The sequence below is a fragment of the Sturnus vulgaris genome, chromosome 5, assembly GCF_052056855.1.
Source record: "Sturnus vulgaris isolate bStuVul1 chromosome 5, bStuVul1.hap1, whole genome shotgun sequence".
Lineage (NCBI taxonomy): Eukaryota > Metazoa > Chordata > Aves > Passeriformes > Sturnidae > Sturnus > Sturnus vulgaris.
The window spans coordinates 61609809-61634487 of NC_142247.1; the positions used below are offsets into that span (position 1 = coordinate 61609809).

Genomic DNA, 24679 nt, shown 5'->3' on the forward strand with positions numbered 1-24679 from the left:
CCCAAAATGTCAGTGTATTGCTGGCATTGTAAGGATTTCTCTTGAATCTATATCCATAAACCTTTTTTAGGCATGGAATCATATGCTCGGTTATTTAGCCTTGTCAGCTGTCAAAAGCTGAGGAAAACAAAATGTAGGGATTCATTTCACCTATGTTGCCACACCAATAATCTGTTCTATATTAAAAAAAATAATTACGGCTTTTCAGGCCCTACCCCTTCACTTGTTCGTGTCCTGGCTCCTTCACCCCTGGGAATGAAGACAGGGCAGTCTGCAGCTGCCTTTCAGGTGATGAGCTCAGGTTGCAGTGCATGTGTGAGCAGGAGAATGCTGCAGTTTGAGCTCTCTCTAACGTCTGTCACAGGTAGCACTAAGACTGCATGCATCCTGATTGTCATTTCCTTGAAAGAATTTTTTAAAAACCCAACTCTAAAAGAATTAAGCCACAGTAAGTAGAGCAATGGAAGTAACACTGCAACAAACAAGTTATGCTTTCCAGTATTTCTACCTTTTCCTAAAGAACCATTCCTGTACAAACATGCAGCCTGACTGCTGCTGCATTTGAGTTTTAAAAGCAAAACCTTCCTAAGCCAGATACAATTAACAGGTGATCTAAAGAAAATTGAAAGCTTTGCATTTCCCTCAAACCCGTTTTCAGATAATTTTCTGTGTTTCTTAGAGGATGCCTGGAATAGTCTCACACTATGATTCCTAAGGTCCTCATCTCCAGTATTTGTGTCACTCTGAAATCCTGAATTTGTTCTGTAAGGAGCAAATACTACTGTTTATTTCACTGTGGAGTCCACATATGTTTTGCACTGCACATCGATTGCAATGCAAATTATTGCCATATTTTTTTTAAACTGTAACAGCAGTTTTGCTCACATTGTTTCTGGTTTCTGAGAATTCCCTCAATCTGAACAAAAGCTGCAGAATCAGTGTGATTACCTTTTGCTTTCTTTGTATCTGACAGAGCTGTGCTAAAACACATCAGGAGCTTAGAAATTGTGTTGTCACTCTGTATCAAATCTGTTTTTTTAAAAGGTAAACCTCAAAATATCTCAAAAAAACCTCTCAAAATTGCATATCGTTTGAGGCATCTGTGTTGGTGTTGTGCATCCATGTTCCTTTGCTTATGTATGTGTGTATTCTTGAAATTTTCATTTCATTGCAGTACCCAGAGTGACACTGCATTCTTGTCCTTCCTTTACATATCAGGGTAGCAGGTTTTAAGGATCCTGTTTTGCAAATTAGTTTTTTATGGGCTTTTGACAAAAGGGGAGAGAGAGTGCTTAATTGTTGTCTATTCCTGACATTTTGTGTAGAAGATTGTGGTTTACTTTCATGGAGATAGTGTATCACTTAACTGAATATTAAATACAGTTATCATAGATAAATGCCTGAAATAAATGACAAAAAAGGAGGATAGGAGGCTGAAGGGGCAAAACATGTAGGGTTTTTTTGCCTCACAATTGAAGTAAAATCTTTGTACCTATATACTCCTCTTGCTGTGATCTCCACTCTTGAATCAAACACCTTTTATTTAGTGGAGGCTATGGTACCTGCAGTTCCACAGTCACAGTTCAAAACCAGGCAAGAAAGCATGAGCTAAGTCACATTTCTGACATCTGTTTTCCTTTAATTGATCTAAACATTTAGCAGAGTCAGAAAATTCACAGGAAATAAATGAATGTATCTTCCTGTTTATATCTTATGACTGTTTTCTGTTCTTGCTGGGCTGGGTCAGCTGAAGGCTCTGTGTGGAGAGGCTGGAGTGAGGAAAGCCTTGAAGATCATCATGGAAATATTCCTTCACCTATCTTTGTCCTAGCTTAGACTGATATTTTATTCTACAGATTGAAAAAAAACAAACCCAAACATCAAATACCCACGGGTCTTAAAACCCACTTTATTATAACAATTTTGCTTCTGATCATTGATTATTAGGCAATACCTTTTGAAACCGTTTCAAATACATGTAATTGTGTATTAGCACTTTAGGCAGTGTGGTACTTTTTCCAATGGGATTTGACAAAAAATTTTTGATAAGTCAGAGCAAACTTCCTGAGGTTTACCATGAATTTTAAGTGCAAACTATTATTTTATACTTAAAAAGTAGTTTTCATTTAAGGGTTCATTCCTATTCATTTAGTTGTATTTATTACAGTGATCTTACCCTTTGGCCCAGTTAATCTCAAAATTCCTCACAGTACTGACAAATGTGTACATTGTTCATGTGCATTGGAAAAGTGTACACTTTGTGGAAAGTACAGCTGAGAGTGCTGCTGAATGTTCAGACTTTGTGAACAAAGATCATTCTGGTACTGGAGTTCTTATTTGCACGAAGAAGCAGCTACTTTCAAACTAGAATTGGTTCATTATTCATTTTTCTAGATTTTAATGATTCATAAAGATTTTTTTACTTTTTATTTAATGATAGACAAAGGTAAATAATAGCCATCTCTGAGAATAGCAGTTTGTACAGAAAGAGCTGAAGGGAAAATTACTTTTTTATGTTAGTGGATTAAGTTGCAGCTTGCTGCAATTTTGTAGGAACTTCATTTGGATATATTATGATCACCTGAAAAATAAGAAATAGCCTTATAAAATCCAGGTTTCTTTGCAATTGTAATAATGAAGTAAAATTAAAACATACTACACTGCAAAACTGAATAAAATTTTCAATATATTGTCTTGCTACAAACATGTGGAAGACTTCTACTAATTTATAAATTAATATTAATAATATTTATAAATTAGCTTGAAGAATCTACTATATTCTCTAGACTGCTAAGCCAAAATCTGTTGTAAGCTTGGAGTTGCCTGGCTATACTGATTTTTGGCTTCTGCAAATAGCTAACAATGGAGCCTGAATGATTGATTTTAAAATTGTCTCAATTATCTTTACCTATTGTCACTAGGATTTTTTAGTGCATCTGTTTTCAGAGAAGTATAGTTTTTCTGATTGAAACTTAATTTCGTGGCATGTTGGGTTCATTTTATTCATATTCTGGGAGTGTAAACAGTTATCACAGAATTTAAGCAGCCCTATCTCAACAATTGTTATCTCCTCATAAAAAGGAAAATTATTTTTAATAAAGCTTATTCATTTATTAACATAGCACTCATTAATTTGAAATTAAATACCTGTTTTTATTAGTTACCTAATGTGTAAATTGCCCCTTTTTTTTTGCCATTGCTGTAGATAGTTGAAGTCAACTAGATTTCTAAGTTAAAGTTTACAGTCTCCTCACCTTTCTAAATTAGGTAGGTACATTTTATATTCCTAGCATATGGCTTCAGAGTTGCAATTATGAACACTATTCTTACCTAATTTAGCCTGTACTACCTAGTATTTCATGTTGTGACTTTCTTCCTGTCAAAGACAATTATTTCATCACATCCATAGAGATTCAAGTTTAGAGATAACTATTTTGAAGTTATAAAGTTATGAAGTTATATTATGTTATAAATTGCATATTTTCTCTTCAAGATAGAGGACACCTGGGTAGTATATTTGAGTCAAAGATAAAATTACGTTAGAGAATGTCTTCTGTGCATTTTTTGGCAAAACATTTGTTTTGTGGCGCTGTCCAATGTTAACTAAAGCAGAGCAGTAGTCTTTGTGTATGACTCTGGTAAATATTTGTAATTTCAGGTCTCTTTACAATTCTAGAATCTTATTTAAAATTCATGAGATACATAATTATTTTTATGTAAAATGATATTTTAAAAGGAAATGTCATTTCCTTTTAGAGCTACTGATTAATCTGCTTCTATTTAAAGATCTAATAACTCATACTATAATCGCACTCTCATTAGAAAATAAATAGAGAGTTCTAGGGAGTCACAGTTACATGAGCCAGTTGCAGACCTAGGATGCTAGAAACAAAAAAACAATAAAATCTTTGTTTTCCTGAAGATACAAAGAAACTTATTTTTTTATTGTATTATGTGATAGAATTATATGCATTTTTTCTCTTCTATTTTATCTTGGTGGGTCTTGGTCACAAAAGCTCTACATCAGACCCAGTTCACTATACTCAATACCAGCATTTTGGGTGTCAAAATGGCAAATGAAATTCAGCCTAATAAATGTTGAAGCAATGCAGACTTCAAAATAATCATAACTTTTCATATAAAATAAAAGATTATGAGGTGATAATCATTGTTTAGGGAACTGCTGTTTAAATAGATGCTTCATAAAAGCATCAGCTTTGTGTTCAGTAGTGATAAAAAGAGACAAATACATGATTAGAAATAAATGAGGAGACGATATGGTAGAAAATGTCATTATACCAAAATATACGCCCTCCACACATTGCCTATGGAATATCGTGTAGGAAGAGTACAGCATGGCAGGGTTCAGGGAAGAGTGAAGGGTAGGCTCTCGAATCGTAGAGCAGCTTTCCTGTGAGGAGAGACAGAATTGAGTAGGAATCTTCAAGGCTGACAAACAGATGGCAGAGGGTGTACAGTGGATGTCTCTAAAATTGTGTGCCAGGAAGAAGGTGACTGCAGAATGATGTTCACAGGCTTTCAGGACAAGAATCAGAGGGTATCAGTTGAAGCTATGAGATGGCAGCTACACAACAAACACGAGGTGATGATCTTTTGGAAGAGGTGTAAGTATGCTCTGGCATTTCATGCCATGCCATATGAGACGGATGTTAGAAGTTTCCACTTGCTCAGCGGGGAGCTGGATAGATTTATGGAGTAAACATCAGGTGGGAGTTACTAAATACACATGAATCCCATCTGGTGGCCTCTGAGCTGCGATTTTCTGGAGACCACAGAACTGCTTTTGGGAGGAAGGATCCCTGTTCGCTCTTATGCTGTTCCTTTGACATCTGCATGTAGCTGTTTTTCTAAATATAGTTTATTGGTTTGTGTGGCTCACTGAACCGACCTAGAATAGCCTTTCTAATATTGTGCTCAAGTTCCTGCGTCTGCTCCTTTTTATGGGATTTCTGCCCTCAAGATAATTAATTTCAGTTAATCTTTGCTACTTTAAAGCATTTTGTTTGGAAGCAGGGCTGTATAGCTGAGAACGAGGGTAAGACTTGACTCTAATAATAATAGTAATAGATTTTGGGTATTGGCTTTATGATGCAGGGAAGAACTATCTACTTAAAGTAAAAGTTACGTTTCTGATTGTGCAGATCAAGGTTTTTAGTCAGCTTTTGGGTCTTCCTGAGATTGTCTGAACATGTAGAATTCATGTAGCCTCTGTGTCTCCCACTCTAATATTTCTAGTAAGAAATTCTTCCAGACCAAAAAAAATTTGCTGAAGACCAGTAGTTCTTTTCAAACCACGTTACCCTTGAAAAAGTGTTCTGAGAGAGTCTAAGAGAAGTGAGAGAAATTAGACTTTGTTTTTTTCTTCTATGTGAAAATCTCTGCATCATTTGCCACCCCTTTAAGTTTGCTTGAAAGGTTCTTTTGTGTTCCATCATTTTACAGTAAGCTGCCTAACAAAGTTGTTTTGGTATTGAAAATGTATTTTGAGCATCATTCAGTGGATTGTTTGCTGTTTAGAGGTTTGAGTGTGTATCATGTCTGATCTCATGCCTGGTGCTGAAAGCTGAGCACCAGCATGGGTTGGTTGCCCATGAGAGACGTGGTAGAATCTCCATCCTTGGAGATAGTCCAAGTAAGCCATCTGGAGATGCTTCTGGACAGCTGACTCTAGGTGGTTTGGCTGGATCAGCAAGGATGTTGGACCAGATGATCTCCAGAGTCCCTTCTATGATTGTGGGCATACACAGCTTGTTTTCAGACAAAAAAATCAACACCAAACCCCCACCAGAATTGTGGGGCAGTGTTTTTATGGCAATATTTTTATAGGAATTTTTTTAAAGGGGGTGGGGGGAAAGAGAAGAAAGGCATGCCAGCCTGTTAAAAGAGGGGGAATACTGAAGGTTAGGTTGGCTCTCCTTTGTTTCAGATTCTTAAAAAAAATAGTCTTTATAGTTTCCTATCATGCGTTTTTGAGAGTAAGGCTCTTAATTAAGGAATAAATTAACTTATAGGTTCTTCACAGGACAGTTGAAAACCATATGATTTTATTTACTTATGAATTATGGAGCTTGTCTGTCTTTTTGAAAACAAGGAGAAAGGAAGATACTGAATTCCACATATGTGTGCATTTCCTATGCTATGCTTTTGAGGCTCATAATAAAAATATACTTTGAATGTCTGATAGAAACAATCTGAGAATACTTAAAGCTGCTTCAGCTAGTCTGGAGGCCTCCAATGAAATCTAAATGTTGTATACATGTTCTCTGTTGCATATTATATAAATATTACTTAAGCTCATTTCCTGCTTACATGGAACCTATGTTGGCAGTAGAAATCGGGTCTAGTTTCCATGGCAACACGGTGGCACTGGGAGAAAGGCTGATGCTGTGCTGTGGTTGGTATTTTTGTACAAGGGAGAGATGCAGACCTACATTTTTAGACAGGAAACGTATTTCAAGGCACAAAAACATTTAGCAATTTTTATAATTTTTTTTGATAAGTAGATACGTCTAACAATAGAAATTGAGACCTATTGTTTGCTGTTTGCAATAGAAAAATATTTTTTAGTTTCATCTAGCATTGCAGAAAGCTGCAAATATATAGAGTTATAACTGCTACATTTGCATGGAAATAGCAAGGAGACTTAGGTACAGAGGAGAAAGGAAGTATTGTCCTGAGGCAAAACAGGGACAAAATAGACTGAGGCGTAGTCTCCTACCATTTTCATTGTTGTTTTCACCTTCTGAACTCCTTTCAAATGGTTTTCACAAATTATAGAGTCACAAAGACTAAAAGAACAACATTTTTCTTTTTTTTTTAATGGCATTCCATTTGCTCTGGTCTGGATTTACACAAGATAATCCTTATTTGTTTTTTCAGCCCTCTGTTATCCTTCTATGATAGTACTGGGAGTCATTTAGGGGAGGGATTTCTTAATCCTGCAGTTTAGATGTGAAAGCTCGGGTGAAGCTTTGTTCATCTTGACTGCTGAGTGGGTGGTTGAGTCACTAACGCTGGAGGTGTTAAAAGATGTTTAGATGTGGCACTTAGGGACATGAGTTAGTGGCGGACTTGAGAGTGCTGGGTTAATGGTTGGACTTCATGACCTTAAAGGTCTTTTCTGACCCAAATGGTTCTGTGATCTCTTTGCATTTCTGTATTCCTCCTACACACAAACTACTTGCTCCACCTCAGTGAAGTGGGATGTTCTGAGAAGTCAAACCTTCTGAGAAGATTAACCAAACTGGAAGCAATATTCTTTAGAAGTGTGAAGGGCTCTGTTCATCCCTATGAATCATCATCTTTCTTTCTCAACCCTGGCACTATACAGTTAGTCTGTGTCTGATGTTGCCTAGCAACAATTCATCAAATGTCTAAAGGGAACTGATTTACCCTAGCTGGGACTCTTGTAGAAATCCAAGTAGATAAAATGTTCCTGGAGGAATATTAGCCTTTTCCTATGTCTGGCACCCACACTATCAATCAGGATTAAGCTTGAAGGCATTTTACAGCTGTCCAAGCCTTGGCTGCCTTGTCATGCTGATGATTTAAGGATGTCTCATTTTATAGTGGAATATCTCCATCCCTCCTGCAATCAACCTGTGCTTCAGCTATCATGTTTTCAGAGGTTCAGCAAATCAAAACTCTCAGTGGTAGCCTGCGTGCACAGTGGCACTGAGTGCATACACACATCTTCATTCAGGAGGAGAAAAGCAACTGCAGTAACTATAGGTACGTAAGGGGAGATGATCCTTCTATGCTTCCAGTTCTTCTTAGCCTCATCTCCTGAAACATAGTAGGTCAGCTTAGAGTTTTCTTCGGCTCTTTACCATTCATTATTACTGAGAGTCTGCATTGCTTGAAGGCTTCTCTAAGGCTTGTTACTGAGCCAGTGGCAGAGAAGACTTTAGCTGCCTTTATCACTGTCTCAGTGAAACTCACAGCACTGGCACATCACAGACATGTAGTGTGTCATAATTTTAGCACCAGTCATATATCAGAAGCTTTGTCACCACAATAACACCTTAATATTTACATTTTTAGCAGCAGTAAGCTTGCCATCTTCCTTGGACCTCAGTTTCTGCTTGTAAAATGTTAGAGGTTTGAAGTCATGCTATCACTGTCCTTCACTGCCATTAGAACTCAGCACCACAGTGTTTCTGATCTTTATTGTGCCATGCCAGTTATCCTGGTCATTTGACTTTTGAAACCTAGAATAGGAAAGTGTTTCAGTTTTTCAGAGCTCTCTGTAGGATTAGGTGCAGCAGACACCATTGTCCTTCCGTGACAAACCCTGAGAAAAGGTTACCCCTGGAAAAGAAGTGAACTGGAGGCTGTAGCCTCGTGGAAGCAGTAGTTGCTGTCCACTTCCTGTTGTAAACTGGGTCCAGGATTTACCTTTACAAGGTGAGCTTCCTTTCCTGAGCTGTAGAGTTTACTGCCCTGGTAGAGGAAGCTTCAGTCACAGCATTCTGGTAGCAAGACACAGGATATGGGAAGATCTCTTGGAGGCAGGTGCCTCTTGAGTAGTTGCATCTTCTCTACAAGGGAGACAGTTCACCTGGGATATCATGACAGCTGGGATTCCTTGAGTGCTTTTCCACCATGGATGAGACTCTCTCTTGTTTTTGGAAATAGGAATATTCCAATAAGTGAGTCATCCAGCATCCATGCTGTGAGGTAAAGCATGCCAAGGCTGGGATGAGTCAGATGGTCTGATAACCCTTATTCTCAGACTTGCTGACACAAAATAGGTTCTGAAAATCTCAACAGGAATTGTCACAGTGTTTAGTATACAAAACTGCCTTATTCAAGCCAGCTGGACAGTGCTCTGTAATACCAGGGTGACTTTCTTAACTCTGCTGAAATGGGCTGCTTGCTTATTGAAGATCCAGTCAAATGAAAGATCCTTCACTTGCACACTTTGAAAATAATGGAAAGCTCCAAAATTGCCTCTACATCTCCTAAGAAAAATGGTTGATGTGAGTAAAAATGGAAAGGCATTTCCCTGGAAACATCTGGAGAGACAGAGGGCACATGGAGGGGTCTTACAGACTGAGAATGATGACCCCTTCGTTGAGGGAATGTGACAGGAGAGCATGCTGAATGCAGTGGCTTTTGGGAACAACATCTGCATAAAATAAATAAAACATGCCATGTTCTATGAGGTTGTTGGGCAAGAGATCAACTTCAGTTTTGCATTAAGAAGTATGGAAACTAAACTAAAGATCTAGGCACTTAAAAAAGATAAAGATTTTTAAGCCAAGAAGCTTAAGTAGCTGCTTTCCTAAAGATCAGTTTATCAAAGTTATCCAGATAAAAAGTGTTTTCATATGTTTGAAGAGTAATAATTGCTACTGCCTCTATGAAGACAAGAAGACAGAAAGATTAAGTAAATGGTCATGAAGCTAAAACCAGCTGCTTGTTATTTATCTGTATTTGGGTGAAAATGAGTTTTTGTGAAAAACATCTGTGATTTTTCCATTTGCTTTCAACTACAGATGGACCCAGCAATCTTTTGCTGCTTTTACTTATTTCTGTTAGGAAAATCAGTGCTTAAATTAACATGAATGAGTGATATACAGAGAGAAACTCAAAGCAGACATTTAATATATTGTGCTTATGACGACATATACCCAAAATGGAAGAATATAACTGACTATCAAACACTAGCAAAAAGTTTTGCATGATAGGCATCTTTGCAACTTATGTGTAATAATAAAAATGTTGTGAGTTGCTTGTTTATCTTGCTTTTATCAGTTTTAATGATACTGCAATGGAAGCTGGGTACTTCCATAAATGCTAGTAGGAATTATGAAGAGGTTTATTAAAACCCTTGTTTTATAGAGAAATGCTACTGGGATTTGGACGTTTGGGAGAGGAGTTGTGTGTTTTTTGAAAGATTGAGTTAAATTTATTTTGAAAGAAAACCTGTTAATGAAAAGGAGTTATGTTGATGTGAAGAGTTCATGTAAAATGCTTGTTTTGGCTTCTTGAAAGCAAGGTTTATGAGAAGTCTGGTATCAATAGAATTCCAACTGGAGCATTTGGAATTTATCACTGCAGCAAATGTTTGTGTTTGCTGCAGTCAGAGAGGTTCTTCTGATTGCTGGCTTAGTCATGCAACCTTGTTCCCTCAGGCTCTGTTTTTTTCACCTGCCAGTTATGTTCCTCGGTGTTTGTCCAGTGCAAAATGCCTGTCTGCTTACCCTTTTCTCATAGCCTGAAGAATTGAGTTCCCAGACATAATCCAGAGCATGATGCATTCGCACTTAATGGGATGAATGGGTCTTCTAAACATTAAGTAAGCATAGACATGAAAAATGCATTTTTGCACTGAGATGATCACATGAAGCCAGGGTTACATTTTACCAGGGTGCTTTAGGGGTCAGAAAAAACCAACCAACCAAAGGCAAGAGGTACTCTGCTGCTCAACTGCATTTGATACGAAGTGAAGGGTTACAATTTCACTATTCCTATGAAATCTGTTCTGCTAGGCTGTTAAATAGGTAAAAAGGGGAGTGAAACAATGCATTTGTTGGTTTACTTCAGCTCATTTTTCTTCATTTGTCTTCAGTTGTCTTCATATGGTTTTTTAACATATAAATGGAATATATACTTCCTTGAAGGAGTTATCATGTGATAAAGACTAAATCCCGTATTTTCTAATTTAGTTATGAATTCGTATTTCATTCCATATTTGACCTCAAAGGGTCAGTCACTTAAGTGATTTTGGTGCCAGATCAAGTGTCTAGGGTCATTTAGGGCTCTTGGAGAGTAGAGGGTGATTCTTCCCCTTCTCCTTCAAAACATGTAAATTTGTTGCTAGTGGCAACTGTAGGATATTGAAGCAACAACAGCATGTTTTCTGAATATATCTCATTAATAGAAAAACTAGAGACACTATAATTTAACATGCTGGAGAGAAAGGCAGAAATTAAATACTACAACATAACATGCCAGAAAGAAAGTCAAAAATTAATTTCCATTTATATACTTGTGAGTCATTCTGTTAAAAGTAATCCATCGTGCGGCCATGGTGAGAAGAAAAAGAAGTCAAGATAGTGGCCATTTCTGTCACCATCTGCTAGTGTGTTCTGTCAGGTTATCTTACTGGTCAGAAGTGGGGGTTGCTGCACAGAGGAAGAAGCTCTGCAGCATCAGAAGTGATTCTTGTTGCAAGAGGATTTGAAAAAGTTGAAGCTTCATTTGTGATTTATGAGACTAGCTAATCTTTTAGCAAATTTTTTATCATTGTATTGGAATGGTATTCCATATCTGACATACTTCAGGTGGAGGTTTTATTTTCACATGTTAGGATGTATATATAAGAAATTGTATTCTCCATTGATCAGTGTATAATATATGGATTTATGACAGCTCTGTTTCTCCAGTTTGACTCTTTAGAATTTCTTAATTTTTTTTTAGACAAAAGCTCTTGTGGGACCTCCTGATGAGACTTGGGTGTTGCCAGAGCAGCCCTGGGAGATCAAAACACAGTGTAACCACCCCCATGCCTGTGAAATACAGCCCCTAGTGAGTGCAAGCAACCACAGCAGGCAAATAGGGCATGAGGAAAGGCTCCTCTCCACAGAGACCATTCCACTGGCCAAGTGGAATAATCAAGTACATGCAACCCAGGAACCAGGCACCAGAGTGTGACATCTGGGAGCTGCTAACAGGGGCAGTGGTCAGACTCAACAGTTGGTTTAGAAGGGTACAAAGAGACACCCTCATCCCCAGTGTCAGCAGTGAACACTGCTCAGGGTTGGTCATGCCTCAGAACTCATTCCTTGGTAGCTGCTGGAGTCACTGCATCAGCTGTGACAAGGACCTCCACCCAGACACACCTGATGGTAGGTGTAGCTCTTCAGGTCTCAGTTTGCCCAGTGCCTGATGTCTCCCTGTGAAGCTGGATCTGACAGTCCCCTCTTCTGCAGAAGGTGTGTTACTGTGATGTGTGACAGGACTTGAGGAAATGGCATGAAGTGAGTCAAGGGAGGTTTAGGTTCTATATTGGGAAAAAGTTCTTCACCCGGAGGGTGGCTGGGCACTGGAACCCCAGGGAAATGGTCACAGCACCAGGTCTAACAGAGTTAAGAAACATTTGGACAAAACGTTGAGGCACATGATGTGATTTCTGGGCCTGTCCTCTGAAGGACCAGGAGATGGTTTTGATGATGCTGGTTGATCCTTTCCAACTCAAGATATTCTATGATTTTAACATTCTCAGCTTTTACAACACTTTACTGGTGACTAGAAATAGAGGTAAGGTGCAAGCTTGCTGAGTATTTATATATTTTCTTTTTCTGCTATCAGGTGAGTCTGTATTTCTTAATTAACTGTGGACTTTTTTTTCTTTGCAAATTGTGATGGATGACTTGTCTGGAAAATACGACTATGTGAGAAACCATATTTGAGGAAGAAAACATCTTACTTTTGCAAGTCCAGTTAAACTTGAGGCTTTCAGGATAGACTTGGCTTCTCATTTACAGTCTTAAGAACATTTTGACACAATCACATTTGTTCAAGAACAAAATTTCATTTGGGACTGACTTTCAGAGCTTGAAACCAGTTAGGTCTGGGAACTTGGTGTAACTCTGTCAGAGAAAGGCCATAAGAGCTGCCTCCTAAACTTAGCAGACTTTACTGCTTCCTCCTAGATGTGATGTGATGTAAGGGTAGGCTGCTGCTGGGTCCCTCAGCTCTGCTCGTGGTGATGCTGAGATGCTCTTCCTTGATGCTGAGCTGGGGCGGTGGCGTGGTACAACTGCAGTACTTGCTGCGTGAAATGGCATTTATTTATAGTCGCCGTTGTTTTGAACGGAAGAAGGCAGTGTTCCTTGGCATTTCACTTGGACTTTGAGTGTGCATTCAAGCCCAAGGTGGCCTCCAAAAGACTAGTAAGCAAGATGGGAATGAAAAATTCATTCTGCGTTGCTGTTTGAGGTTACAAAGGCCACCGTGCCTCAGCCTGCTCCCTTCCGGGAGGGATTTTTACTGGTGTTTCTATTAATGTTTGATGGTAGGATGGTATCTTTGGAAGGAATGTTAACAGTCCCAGGAGGAATTATAATATTGTTTGATAATGACCAGATGTAGAAACTGCTTCATGCTTGTGACATACCAGCACTCTCTCGTTTTATGCATAAATTTTCTAGAACTGGATATCATAGTACAGTTTTGCACTACAATAAGAACACAGATAGTGCTTTTCATGTATAGCAAAGCTGTCCCTGGAAGTTCACGTCAACAATTTCTTGGAGTTAATTAAAAACACGTCTCCTTACTCTCTGTTTCCTTCTGGATTTGTAGACTTTGTTTCTGAAAACAGTAAGATAATCTCTGGTGTAAGTAAAAATAAGGATTAAATTGCAAATAATTTATCAAAACTATTAAAATTTTAAAATATTCTGAATTATAATCCACTTTAAATCTTACTTGAAACATGGAACATCATTTTGTTCCTTGAGTGATAACTTCAGAGATACTTTGATCTTACTTATGTTTTTTGTTGTTTGTTTTATATGTGTGAGTTTATTTAGAAAGCCTCCATTTAAGGCTGCCTCTAGTTCACAGTGTTAGAAGTGTTAGAAGGCACCTGTCTAATTAAGCTAAATTTGCATTTGAGAAAAAAGAGCCGGCAAGAATTCAGCTTGTAAAGCAGACACCATTTGAACAAATGAGAAAGAGATCCAAATAGCTGAGTCTTTCAGCAACTAATAACAGCTGTAAGAAATTTGTGTATAGAGATTTCAGACTTTTAACTCTACAGAACCTTGAGAGCCTTGCCCAGGAGCATAAAAGCTTTTGTCTTCAGGAGCTGGAGGGGAGCATAGCTGGAGCTCCTTCCAGATGGACCCACACTCACTAATAGATTTTGTAAAGCTCCCATCTCTTAGGAGGCTTACAGCGTAATTGTTCTGATGCTAACCCTCCCCCTTGCTTCCTCTTTTAACCACTTTCAAATTGAAATTCCTTATAGAACCTCTGTGGACATGGCAGAAGGTTAATAACATTGTTAGAATATAGTTTATTCCGTATTTTTTTAGATACATGAAGAAGTCATTTAACTTAATTGAATTTTCTGTTAGCAAAAAAAGTCTTTGGTTGTGTTAATCTGAAAATCTTAAGGGAGTTTTATTTTCCCCTCAGATTGAGGCAGTTCTTAGTTTAATCTGACAAATTTGTCTCCCAATTTTTTTTTTCATTTGGCATAGTCCATTTTCCTTTTGAAACTATGCTTTCCTAAAGGTAGGAGAATCAGGTGCAGGTTTTAGCTACTTTCAAGGGAAAGCTTTGTTTACCTAAAAGTAGTCACCATGAGTGCAGTAGAGTGCTCACAGAGAGGGACTCCTGCTGTTGTATGAGGTTTTCCTCAAGCAGTCTTCTCTTACAGCAGTCTTGCCTGCAAGACATTCTTATCCATTACTTCATAATTAAAACATATTTTTTTGTCTATGAGGGTTTTGAATAAAGAGACCTGAAGTCTGTTTTGGTTTTTAATAATGAAAATCATTCATTTGTTGAGGAAAAGAATGTCTGAAGATGGAGTGGCTGCACGAAGACAGATGCAAGGTGCACCTACATTGCCTCTGCCAGGAGCAGGTGCCTGGGGAGGAGTGCAGGGTTATGCCCCTGTGTGCTGGGTTCTGTTCTACATCCAGTGGTCCCAGGCTGCTGGGCTTCACAAGTCCAAGACAGTTCTGGATTAGCCATCAGTCAGTTTTTCTTCATTGAGTTTTTCTGAGCCCTATTTGAACTTTAACTAGCTTCTCTTATCCATGATATCTGAGGGGAAAAAAAAGTTCGCTTTAGTTTTTAATATCATATTGCATGGGTAATTTTTTGTTTGTTTGTTTTTAGTTTTCCATCATCTTGGCTCAGTTTGTGTGGGATGAGGGAGTGGACAGCCATTTCCTATTTGCCTTCTCCGTATCTCTCAAGATTTCCTAGCACTCTGCTGTGTTTGTTTTCTTGGCTGAAGAGTTCTGTTTTTTTCAGATGCTTCCCATATGGAAGGCATTATGTGATTTTAATACTCTCACTGCTCTTGTTTTACCTTTTCCAGAGCAGAAGAATAGCAAATGACCCCACAACATCAACAACAAAAAGAATGAACAGTTTTTTTCTGGATTTCTCATAGGATAATATTCTCAGCATTTTAAGTTCTGAGCGTTAAGGAGATTGTTTTTACTGTTTGCTGTTACCCAGTGGGAGCATGGAGCAACATGTCCATGAGGGAGAACAGTAAAATTAAGTTGTCAGAAATGTTGTGTTTCATAACAGTGGGCAGTTGATTTTTTGTAAGACTCCATGCAGGGTTTTGACGCATTTTGCTTCAAGTTCATTGTGGAAGAGAAATACTTCAGCTTTTCTTTTGTCTTTTACTAAGTATTCCCTCTAAGAGCAGTTTAAAAATTGGATTTAATTGTATTTTGATTGGACTTCACTGTAAATTTATTTTTGTCCATGGAAAAGGAAGTAATTAAAATACAAAAACTGCTGGCTAGTGTTTGCTAAATGTTTTTAGTATTTCTTTTAATACAGTTATAAGGTTTGTCATTGTGGCCTGTGGAGATGGTCAGTTCTCCGCATACCTGCTGACAAAATACTGAGAATCTAGAGAAAATACTAGATCTAAAATCTAGACAAAATACTGAGAGTCTAGAAATGGTGTGCTGTCTTCTTCTGTTAATTAAGTGTTTATGCTTGGATGGTGATGAGCAACCTAATAGTGGTAGACCACAGAGTACCAGGTGATTACTTCAGAAAAAAAAGGAGAATAGGATTTATATTTATCTCTGTATGCATGTGTTACCTAATGCATATCATTACATAGCATTTTAGGAGCAAGAAAGACTAATAACTTGAAATAATGGTTGTTAAATAGCTTTTTATGTTGTAATAGTATTTGACAATTATATTTCTGAAAAGGAAATGGAGATTACGGATGTATTTGTGACTCACAGGTTTCTAAATGGTTGGATATTTTCATGTCAAAGATACTTTAAAGTCTACTCAAAAGAAAAAAATAATTTATATTTTAGCAGACTATACTGGAAAAAATGAAATGTGAGTTGAATAAACCATATATGCATGCCCTATATAGCAAATGAAGATATTGTTGAAGCATTCATCTTAGTTTATCTTTTCAATCCAATAAAAGGGCCACTAAGAAATAGCAAAACTGGAGTTCTCTCATTGATGTCCTTCCTAACACTATGAAACTATGATTTGGCAGAAGAGCAGGATTTGGGATGCCAGGATGAGATGCTCAGCCTGTAGGCAGAATTTAAGCCATCAAGTGAAGTGTTGAAGACTTGATCTTTACATATATCCTAGAAATGTAAAAGTGAACAAAACCAAAGAATGGTAAGAATCTTAAACTAGAGGAAAAATTGCCAAAAATGCAGAATTAGCAGTCAGACTGATGTAACTCAGCATGTTTCTTTCCCTCCCTCATCTTTCTGTACTAATATTTGATTGCTCCAAAAGATGCAAACAAAGCTAAATGGACAAAGCCAAGATCTTCCTCAGTTTAAAGCAATGTCTTGTTATTTGCAGACAAAAATCATACGTAACTCTGGAAGGAAATACAGTAATATCTTTCCTTTCTTCCTGGTGTCCACAAAGGACAGTAAGAAAACACTCCTGAATAGAAAGATCAACTGGCATTGAAGACAGGAAAAATAACCCCTTTCTAACCAAAATCGAATAGAATAGTTTGAGAAAGACTCAGAAGCAGCCCTGTTTTCTTAACTTACTTCAATGAATTTTTGAACTTACACCATAGTGCATTTCCCTACCCTACCATGGACTTTTCTATAGTTGTACCATTTCATGTGACCAAAATAGTAACAGGGACACTTGTGGTCAGAACAAAGAAAGACAATGGTACTATCCAAAATAAGAGTCCAGGCACTGATCGATGTGCCTGTGTTTCTGGCACCCTGCTTTCAGATACATTGAAGTGCAGGCTATTTCACTATGCATTCTTTTTCTTGCTTGTAGAATCATTTAAGGCTGGAAAAGACTTTTAAGGCCAACAAGTCCAACCGTTAGTTTTTAATTTTTACGTGTTCATATTACTTGATCTGTGTATCCAAAATGGTCCTGTGCCTGGCAGATGAAGTTTCAGGGTTTGTAATGTAGGTGCTTTTATGATGGTTTGTTGGTCTAAATCTTTCAGATCTCAGGTGTGGGAGCTGTCTGCTTGCTGACACTCTGAAAGCAGGCTGGCTCATGAAACCAGGAGGGCTAGTAATCTGGTTTGTATAGCTGGTCAGAGAATGTGCTGAAGCTTCTATTTGCAGTTTACTTTCCTCTCAGTGTACCAGATAAAGACATCTGCTGGGAGCCAAAAATGAAAGAGGGAGACAAACAACCAACATAATTTAAGTAGGAGCATGTGCAAATATATTTGTTGTTTATCCTACAAATAGATCCCTTCTTTCTCTTCTGTCTAGTTTCATGTTGTTAAAATGACGTAAATTCATTTACTTCATTAGATTTCTCATAACTTAAATAATTGATAAATTAGTTCGAAATACTCCTTTTTAAATCTGACCATTTATTGACCGAAGAATTTTATTATCTGAAAGGGGTAGCAGGCAGATAAATTTGGTATGCAGTGCAGCTTGCAGTGATGTCCTTTTAAGCAAAGGCTGTTAAGCAGCTGCTGTGCAGGTGGTGAATGTTGCCAGTGGTATTTGTTTCTGACCAGCCATGTTCTCTTTGACACCAAATGCTTTGTCTGTCTATCTTGAACAATTGCAGTGTGTAAAAAGAAAAAGGAATTAGGAGGAAGACAAGTTAGAAGTGGGATAAACATAAGTACAGTTTTTACTCATGATGAAGGAAGTATTTCGATCGTAATTCTAGGTACTGATCATCAGCAAATAGCAGGTTTTTTTAATGACATGAAGGGCAAAATACTGTTAATACAGTGCTTTTTAGATGTGGTTAACTTGAAGTAGATGTAAATGTAAGTTACAGCAGCTTTTGATGGCACAAATGCTTTCAGTTACTTTGCACATGTATTTGGAAAGCATATACTTTTATTTGTAAGAGGTATAAATACAAAAAAATAACAGCATCAACCTGTTTGGGGGAGGCTTTCTTAATTAAATGACAAAGAGGTCAAAGCATCAATATCACTATCAATAACCCTGGACTTATACTCAGTTTTGAAATGTGAGTAATCGTAGTTGTACCAAGTACTGCTTTCTTTGGCACAGGATATAAAATATATTTCACTTTGGTTGTTTTTTCTGAAGAATTGGAGCTGCCTGGTAGTGTCTGACTTCAGTGATTTTGGTTTTTTAAAAATCAGTGCGTTTAAAGGATGTGATATGCCCTGGGATGAGCATCATGGACTACCTAGGAAGATGAGACTTTTTTCTCTTACTTTCTAAAAGATGTTTTCAGTATTCTTTATACTGACACAACTTTCCTTAGTGTTGGCAGCAGCTACAGAGGAGAGAAGTGCATTAAGATTTGGCTCAGTGTCTCTAGAAGATTGTTTCTTGCTGTGTATTAATGAGATCTTTCCTACCTCAGCTAGCGGGCAGGAGCCTTTGAATAATTTGATGTTCTTTGTAAAATATTTCATCTCATTTGTGGTCAGGAAGATAGTTCTAACGTCTCATTGGCTCGTCAGGAATTCCAGAAGCTCGTCTCTATCTGGTTATATATATATATATATATGTAAGTGTATATACTTGGTGTCTTTTGCAGGCTCCTTAGTTGAGACCTGCTCTTGGTTTGGCCAGGTTCCTCTCCCCAAGTGCCCCAAGGGGATGTGAAAGGTGACAGTGAGGACGTGAGACGCTTCACGGGTTTTTCATGGCCCTGAAGGGCTGGGTTCTCCCGGTGAGGAGGCTCTTGACCGAGTGTGCTGTGTGTCCCATTTCAGGCCAGAGCCTCAGCAGAAAGCTCCCTCTGCACCGCCGCCTCCACCCCCGCCCCCGCCTCCGCCCCTGCCGGAGCCCGCCCCGCCGGAGCCCGAGGAGGAGATTTTGGGCTCGGACGATGAGGAGCAGGAGGATCCCGCGGATTACTGCAAAGGTGAGTGCGGCTCACCTGTGCTGCTCAGGGTGAACACTGCCATGCCACTCTTGGTTCTGGTTCCTGAGGGATTTTTAAAGAGTTGATCGTTAATTATGGAACTTACTTATACAGGAATTAGGAACCGCTCTTCATTTCAGATCCTGATGCATAATTGTCTTCAGCATTAATTTTTCACTTAGCCATAGCTTGTTTATACATTTTTCAATAAATGTACAAGTACAGCATCTCTCTGTTCTTCCTGATGTCCCAGTTATAAGAATAGAGAATAAACTTCCCTAGATTCTTGTGAGTTGTAAGAGAAACAAAAACACCCAAACCAAGACAAACAACTCCTCTTGTACTCCAGAACATTCTAAAATGCCTTGGTGCCCTTAAGAGCATTACCTAAAGTTATTTTTTACACTGTATCCTTTTTTTTTCCTTTCTTCTCTCACTTGCACTACCCTAAGATGTTATGTGTTTTGTTTGCACATGGTGTCTTTCACAGCTCTCAGCATTGTCTGAGGCTCTCTACATCTTCATTTTAACTCAGTTTCCTTATTTTTTGTACTGGTTATATTCAGGTTTTAAATATTGTTAAATGCATAAAGGCATGACTGTGCTACAACAATGTCAGCTTAAGTTTATTTTAATGTCACTGCTAAAGTTGCAAGTCTGTTCCCATTAGGGTAGAATGCAAAATTACATTGTACTTACATGAAAAATGATAAATAATAGTTCTGCAACTCTGGGTTATGATACAACTGATTATGATATCTGGTATTCTGTATTCGTCATACCAAGAAACACTTCCTGTGTCAAGTATGATAATGTCTTCTTAATCAGGAGCTTCTGTATAAGCCTGGAAATGTTCTATTTTAAGAATCCCCCTTCCCAGCCTAGAAAAGTGTTTCATATTTACATATTTAACAATGGAAAGTTACTATTTCATTTTGGTGTAAGAAGTTTAATTAATATATTTAAAATGTATAAGTGGCTTACAAGTGCCAGTAGTGAAAGCAAAACAGTAAACTCAAACTAGATGTCAACGTCTGCAGCAGGGGAAAGAAAAATATGTTGCTAAACCATGCTCAAGTATTTTGGTTCGATTTTTTATTATTTGTGTTAAAACACATTTGTTCCATAAGATAACTCTTATGTGTCTTTAACACGTTCCATCAGTGAATAAGGGTTTGTTTAAACATTTGTGTACTCGTAAAGATCTGTATTTCCTTGAGATAAGGCATTTCAAAGCTCTGACTTTATTATTTCCTGAAGTAAGGGCTGCATTTAATTTCAAACAATACGTTGTTGTCTGTTTTCCAGTATCCCTTGCAAAATGTCACCATCTGCAGCAGCTAGATCACAAAACAAAAAAATAGTCTAAAGTCTAAGTTAAGAGCCTGTTTAGGAGTTACCTGTTTGATGAGAGCAGGTCAGTAGTGAGATCTGTATACTTTTGAAATAAACTACATGTTACACTAAGAATACTTGCAGACTTCCTGAAAAATTAAAGGGAACTTCTGTGTGCATAAAGGTTCTTCTGAATTCTTCTGATCCTGAGTCTTTGAATTTTTAAAAGGACATTAAGGATGGTTCAAGCTTTGGTTCATTTGGATGTCATGATCTTTACTTGTTTCTAGGGAGAGCAGTGCTTTTGTTGCTTCAGTAGAGGATTTTCTTATTTTCTGCCCCTAATTTTCTGTAAGACTGAGCAGTGCATTTCCTTCTTTCAGTCTGCAGGTTTGAAACTGAAGGGAAGGTCACCATAAAGATCTGAATTCAATGACCACATTGAGATTTGTTTTTATATTTTATATTCTGTATAGGGAATGAGTAACTTCTTTGGTAAAGAACTCCAGAATGGCATAGATACATTTTTAGATACATTTTCCATTTTTTTGAGAGATATTTTATTCATTTGAATATTTTTTTTTTCTGTTTTGGGTAGCCTAATCTGTATTTACAGAGTGGAAGATAAAGATTTGGAAATTGTCGTTTATTACTGGAGTGCCTCTTTTATTCCTAATTTTGTCTTCAAAGTGGCAGTCTTCCAGGATTTTTGACTGAGACCCAGAACATACTTCTTCTCAACCCCGGTGTGAAATTTTATAGTAGGGAAATTTTGGTGATGGGTATATAATTATTTTTTCATTAATTCAACATATGACCTGTTAGCTGTACTTCTTGTTGAGTATTTTTGTTACTAATTTTATTTTTAAGGCTGTGTTACTGTGTGCTAGGGTTGCATCTTGATCACGTTACATGGTGATTAGTAAATAGTCATAGTAGTGTTTTTTAATGAGGAAATTGGATCAGTTTGTATTAGCACCTGATGTGAAAGAGACTGACTAGCAGCCATCTGTGAAAAGCAGACTTAACTTCCATTCCCTGGGGACTTCCTCCAGGGCCTGTTTAAATCTGTGACATTACTTCTATTTGTGTCACTGAATTTGCATAAGATGCTTTTCAAATATTTATTTGTTTAAGGAATGGAAATATCAAACGTCCAACTGCATGATTTTTTGAGGGATACTTTGTAAAGCTAGTTTTTCTTCTCTGAAAAGCCTTGAAACACTTGGTGAATTTTTTTTTCAAGAGTCTGTTGTGTCATGGATGTAATTGGAATTTTTTGCTTCTCTGATCATCTTCTCTGCCCCCTGGAGATGTCTCCCATTCATCCAGTTCACAAAGGGAATAATTCCCTATACAAACATAGCAGAGCCAGCTACAATTACCAATACATTCAGGAGACATTCAGGAATAATGACCTCATTTTTCTGACCCTCCTTCTTGCATGCATGTAGCCAGTTAGCTGTGAGAGACACTTTTTTATTCTGTGTGTGCTGCAGTGAATAGTACAACAGGGTGGGTTTTTTTGTTATGTTATCAGCAGTGCCACTTAGAGTATATTTTCAAATGACAGTATTGTTTTTCCAAAAGCACATAATTTTTATCAAATTGTTAATTTTGCATAGATGCTTTTTTGTTGCTAATACTTAGAAATAGTTTTGGTATCATGGAGAACTTAAATGGTTGCATTCATCATAGGATGACACCAGTTTTTAAATACACATAACTAAATGGGTTGTTACCTGGTTGTCCACAATCTGTAAATGCATATGTTGCTGATATGAATAATCAGAGAGTACCACGTACAGGAATGGTAACAGATTATTTTCAAAGCAGCTCCTGTTGTGACTTGGGACAGTGGAAAGTATCTTGTGAAATATATATACTTGCATGCTATATATGCTACCACTGTTGGCATCTGTCACATATGGTGGTGTATTGCTATAATTAGTTATGACAGTGGTATAGGGATCAAAGCAACATGAGTTTCACATATATAGTGTTGTTATGCTTCCAACACATAGAGTTTATTAAAATAACTTATCAAGCCCAAGTCTATTAACTTTCGTGTCTTTGTCAGATTTCCTCTGTGTGCTGTTTTTCTTTTCTGTCTGTGATGGGAATAAGCTATCACAAGTTTTTGATAATTTTTGACCTTTTGAAGCAAAAATATGCCAAAAGCTATTTGTAGAGTCAGATTTAAAAGGCTCTTGTTTGCCTAAACTATTCATAGGAATATATTTTTATCTGTGATTGTGTATTATGTGGAAGTCTCATATAAATTTTGCAGGTCATCAGATTTGATTCACTTTACACGTGCAAACCTTTTCATTAATGGAAAGATAGAATTCCTATACGTTCTCTTAACTTTCCTCTTGCATCTATTACTTCATCAGCCTGCATAGAATTTTGTGGGGGAAAAAAATTACCAAGTAACTATATTTTTGTTTGTTTGTTTTAAACCAGTCAATAGCTGTCTTAAATAATGATTATATTTACCCAGATTGTTAAATGTCTCCATCAGCTGTTACTAGAAAGATGCTTAAATAGACAAAATCAAATTCAGTTTTTTGATTTTTGTATCAGTATTGATTAATGCATTTGCGTTGATTCAGCAAAATTTCTATAATAATGAAGCTGTAACAGACTCAGGCTTCATATGTGGCTGATGCTGTTTCTGTTTGCAGATGGACAGTGTAATAATAGTCAACCCTTACTCTCAGTAAGTCCATGTCCCCCCTTCTCTGCTGGAGAGTAAATCTGGTCAGGTCTTTCAAAAGTGATCTGATTTTTTATTTGGAAACAAGTTCCTTCTTGGTAGTGTGGGTATCCTTACTGAGCTTGGCATGACTCAGCAGTGGAAATGAAAATATCATTTTACTTTGCTGAGTGAGTTGTCCTGGCAGCTTTCATGAACATTTCCTTCCCAGTGATGGAAGGGCTGGAGAGGTCTTCCCCAAAGGAAGGGTCAGCTTTTGAGTGAAGCTGTGTCTGCTGTTTGCTGAGCCTGCAGTTACACCTTAGCACACATATATCAAAACTGAGTTTATTAGACACACCAGGATCTAACACAAATAGTCATTTAAGCTTTATCCTTCTCCTGAGTATGTAACTGGTATAATTCTGTAGCACACTTGTGTTAAATTTAATCTGCTCTGGCAGCATATGAGAGTTCATAAAGGAGCTCTTGAACTTGTGTTAAGGCAGAAGATGTTATTAGCAAAAAAAAGAATATAAATATATCCAGATTTGACATCACTGTTCCCACAGATAAAAGGAGGTAAGAGAGAAGTGCCTGTTTTAAATTCAGGGAATTAAGTTATAAATTCACATTATTGTCTTAACCAGTTCTAACAAGATTTTCAGGGGATTCAAAACAGATCCAGAAACTTTGACAAAGTAGTCTGAGGTTTTCCTGATTCTAAATGGATTGGTAAATAACTGAGGATCCTGCCAAAGGACAGTTGGGCATGACATTGTGAAGAACCTGAAAGAGACAAAGAAGTGGTTCCTCAAAAGCTGCTGCTGGTGATGTCCTGGAGGATTGCACGGTGCAGCTTTATTATTTGTTTGCAATTTAGGCAAAATTATGGATACCACTGTTGGTGTGCTAAGATCCGAATCAAAATCTTGTGTGTTCATTGTCTTCCCTTTGTTTAGCTAGGAGTAAGAATGTCTCCCAAAATACAAAGGAAATAAAAGACTTTATTACACCTCCTAGAAACCTGAGCTCTAGCTTGCTCTGTCCTGTTGGCCTTTCTGCCTCATGGGAGCGTGGAGAACCTGTGTAGTGGTTTAAATTTGGACTGCAGACTTTAGCAATGAAAAAGCAGTTCAGACAAAGCCTGCTTTCTCTTCTCTCAAAGAGCTGCCTGCTTTCCCTTCTTCCTCCTCACTGTAAAACCCGCAGATGTCAGAAAAATGCAGTGCTGCTGTGGATCAGGAGCCAAGTAGAAGAGCATCAGTGAAGTCTGCATTGTTCTTAACATTTTCTCAGGAAGTATTTTATTGCTGCTTTTATTACTCGAAAGCAAATGGGAATTAAATCAATCTCTGTTGAGATTCTGCAATCATCCAAAGTATGTTGACTGGAGAGGCTTCAAATATGATAAAGAAATAATGTAGATCTTTTCTGTACTTTCTATGAAGTGGAAGATAAGCCCGAGGAAATAAAGAACAGATGGTAATATTACCATAAATAAAAGCCATAAGAGAGAAGGATGAATAAACTCTACAGTAGTTACAGGACATGTTT

At 37.6% G+C, this 24679-nt stretch overlaps 1 protein-coding gene across 11 annotated transcripts in view; it reads left to right on the forward strand.

Moving 5' to 3' along the window:
* SRPK2 (SRSF protein kinase 2) overlaps positions 1–24679 on the forward strand; it is a 129483-nt gene that overhangs the window by 67685 nt on the left and 37119 nt on the right. For 9 of the 11 annotated variants that reach the window (XM_088165833.1, XM_088165830.1, XM_088165839.1 and 6 more), the window contains one exon: positions 18938–19089. In XM_088165833.1, the coding sequence (XP_088021959.1) occupies positions 18938–19089 (152 nt within the window). Of the gene's footprint in view, positions 1–4424; positions 4626–18937; positions 19090–24679 lie in introns of those variants that run through there. The other 2 variants (XM_088165834.1, XM_088165835.1) reach the window with 1 other exon arrangement.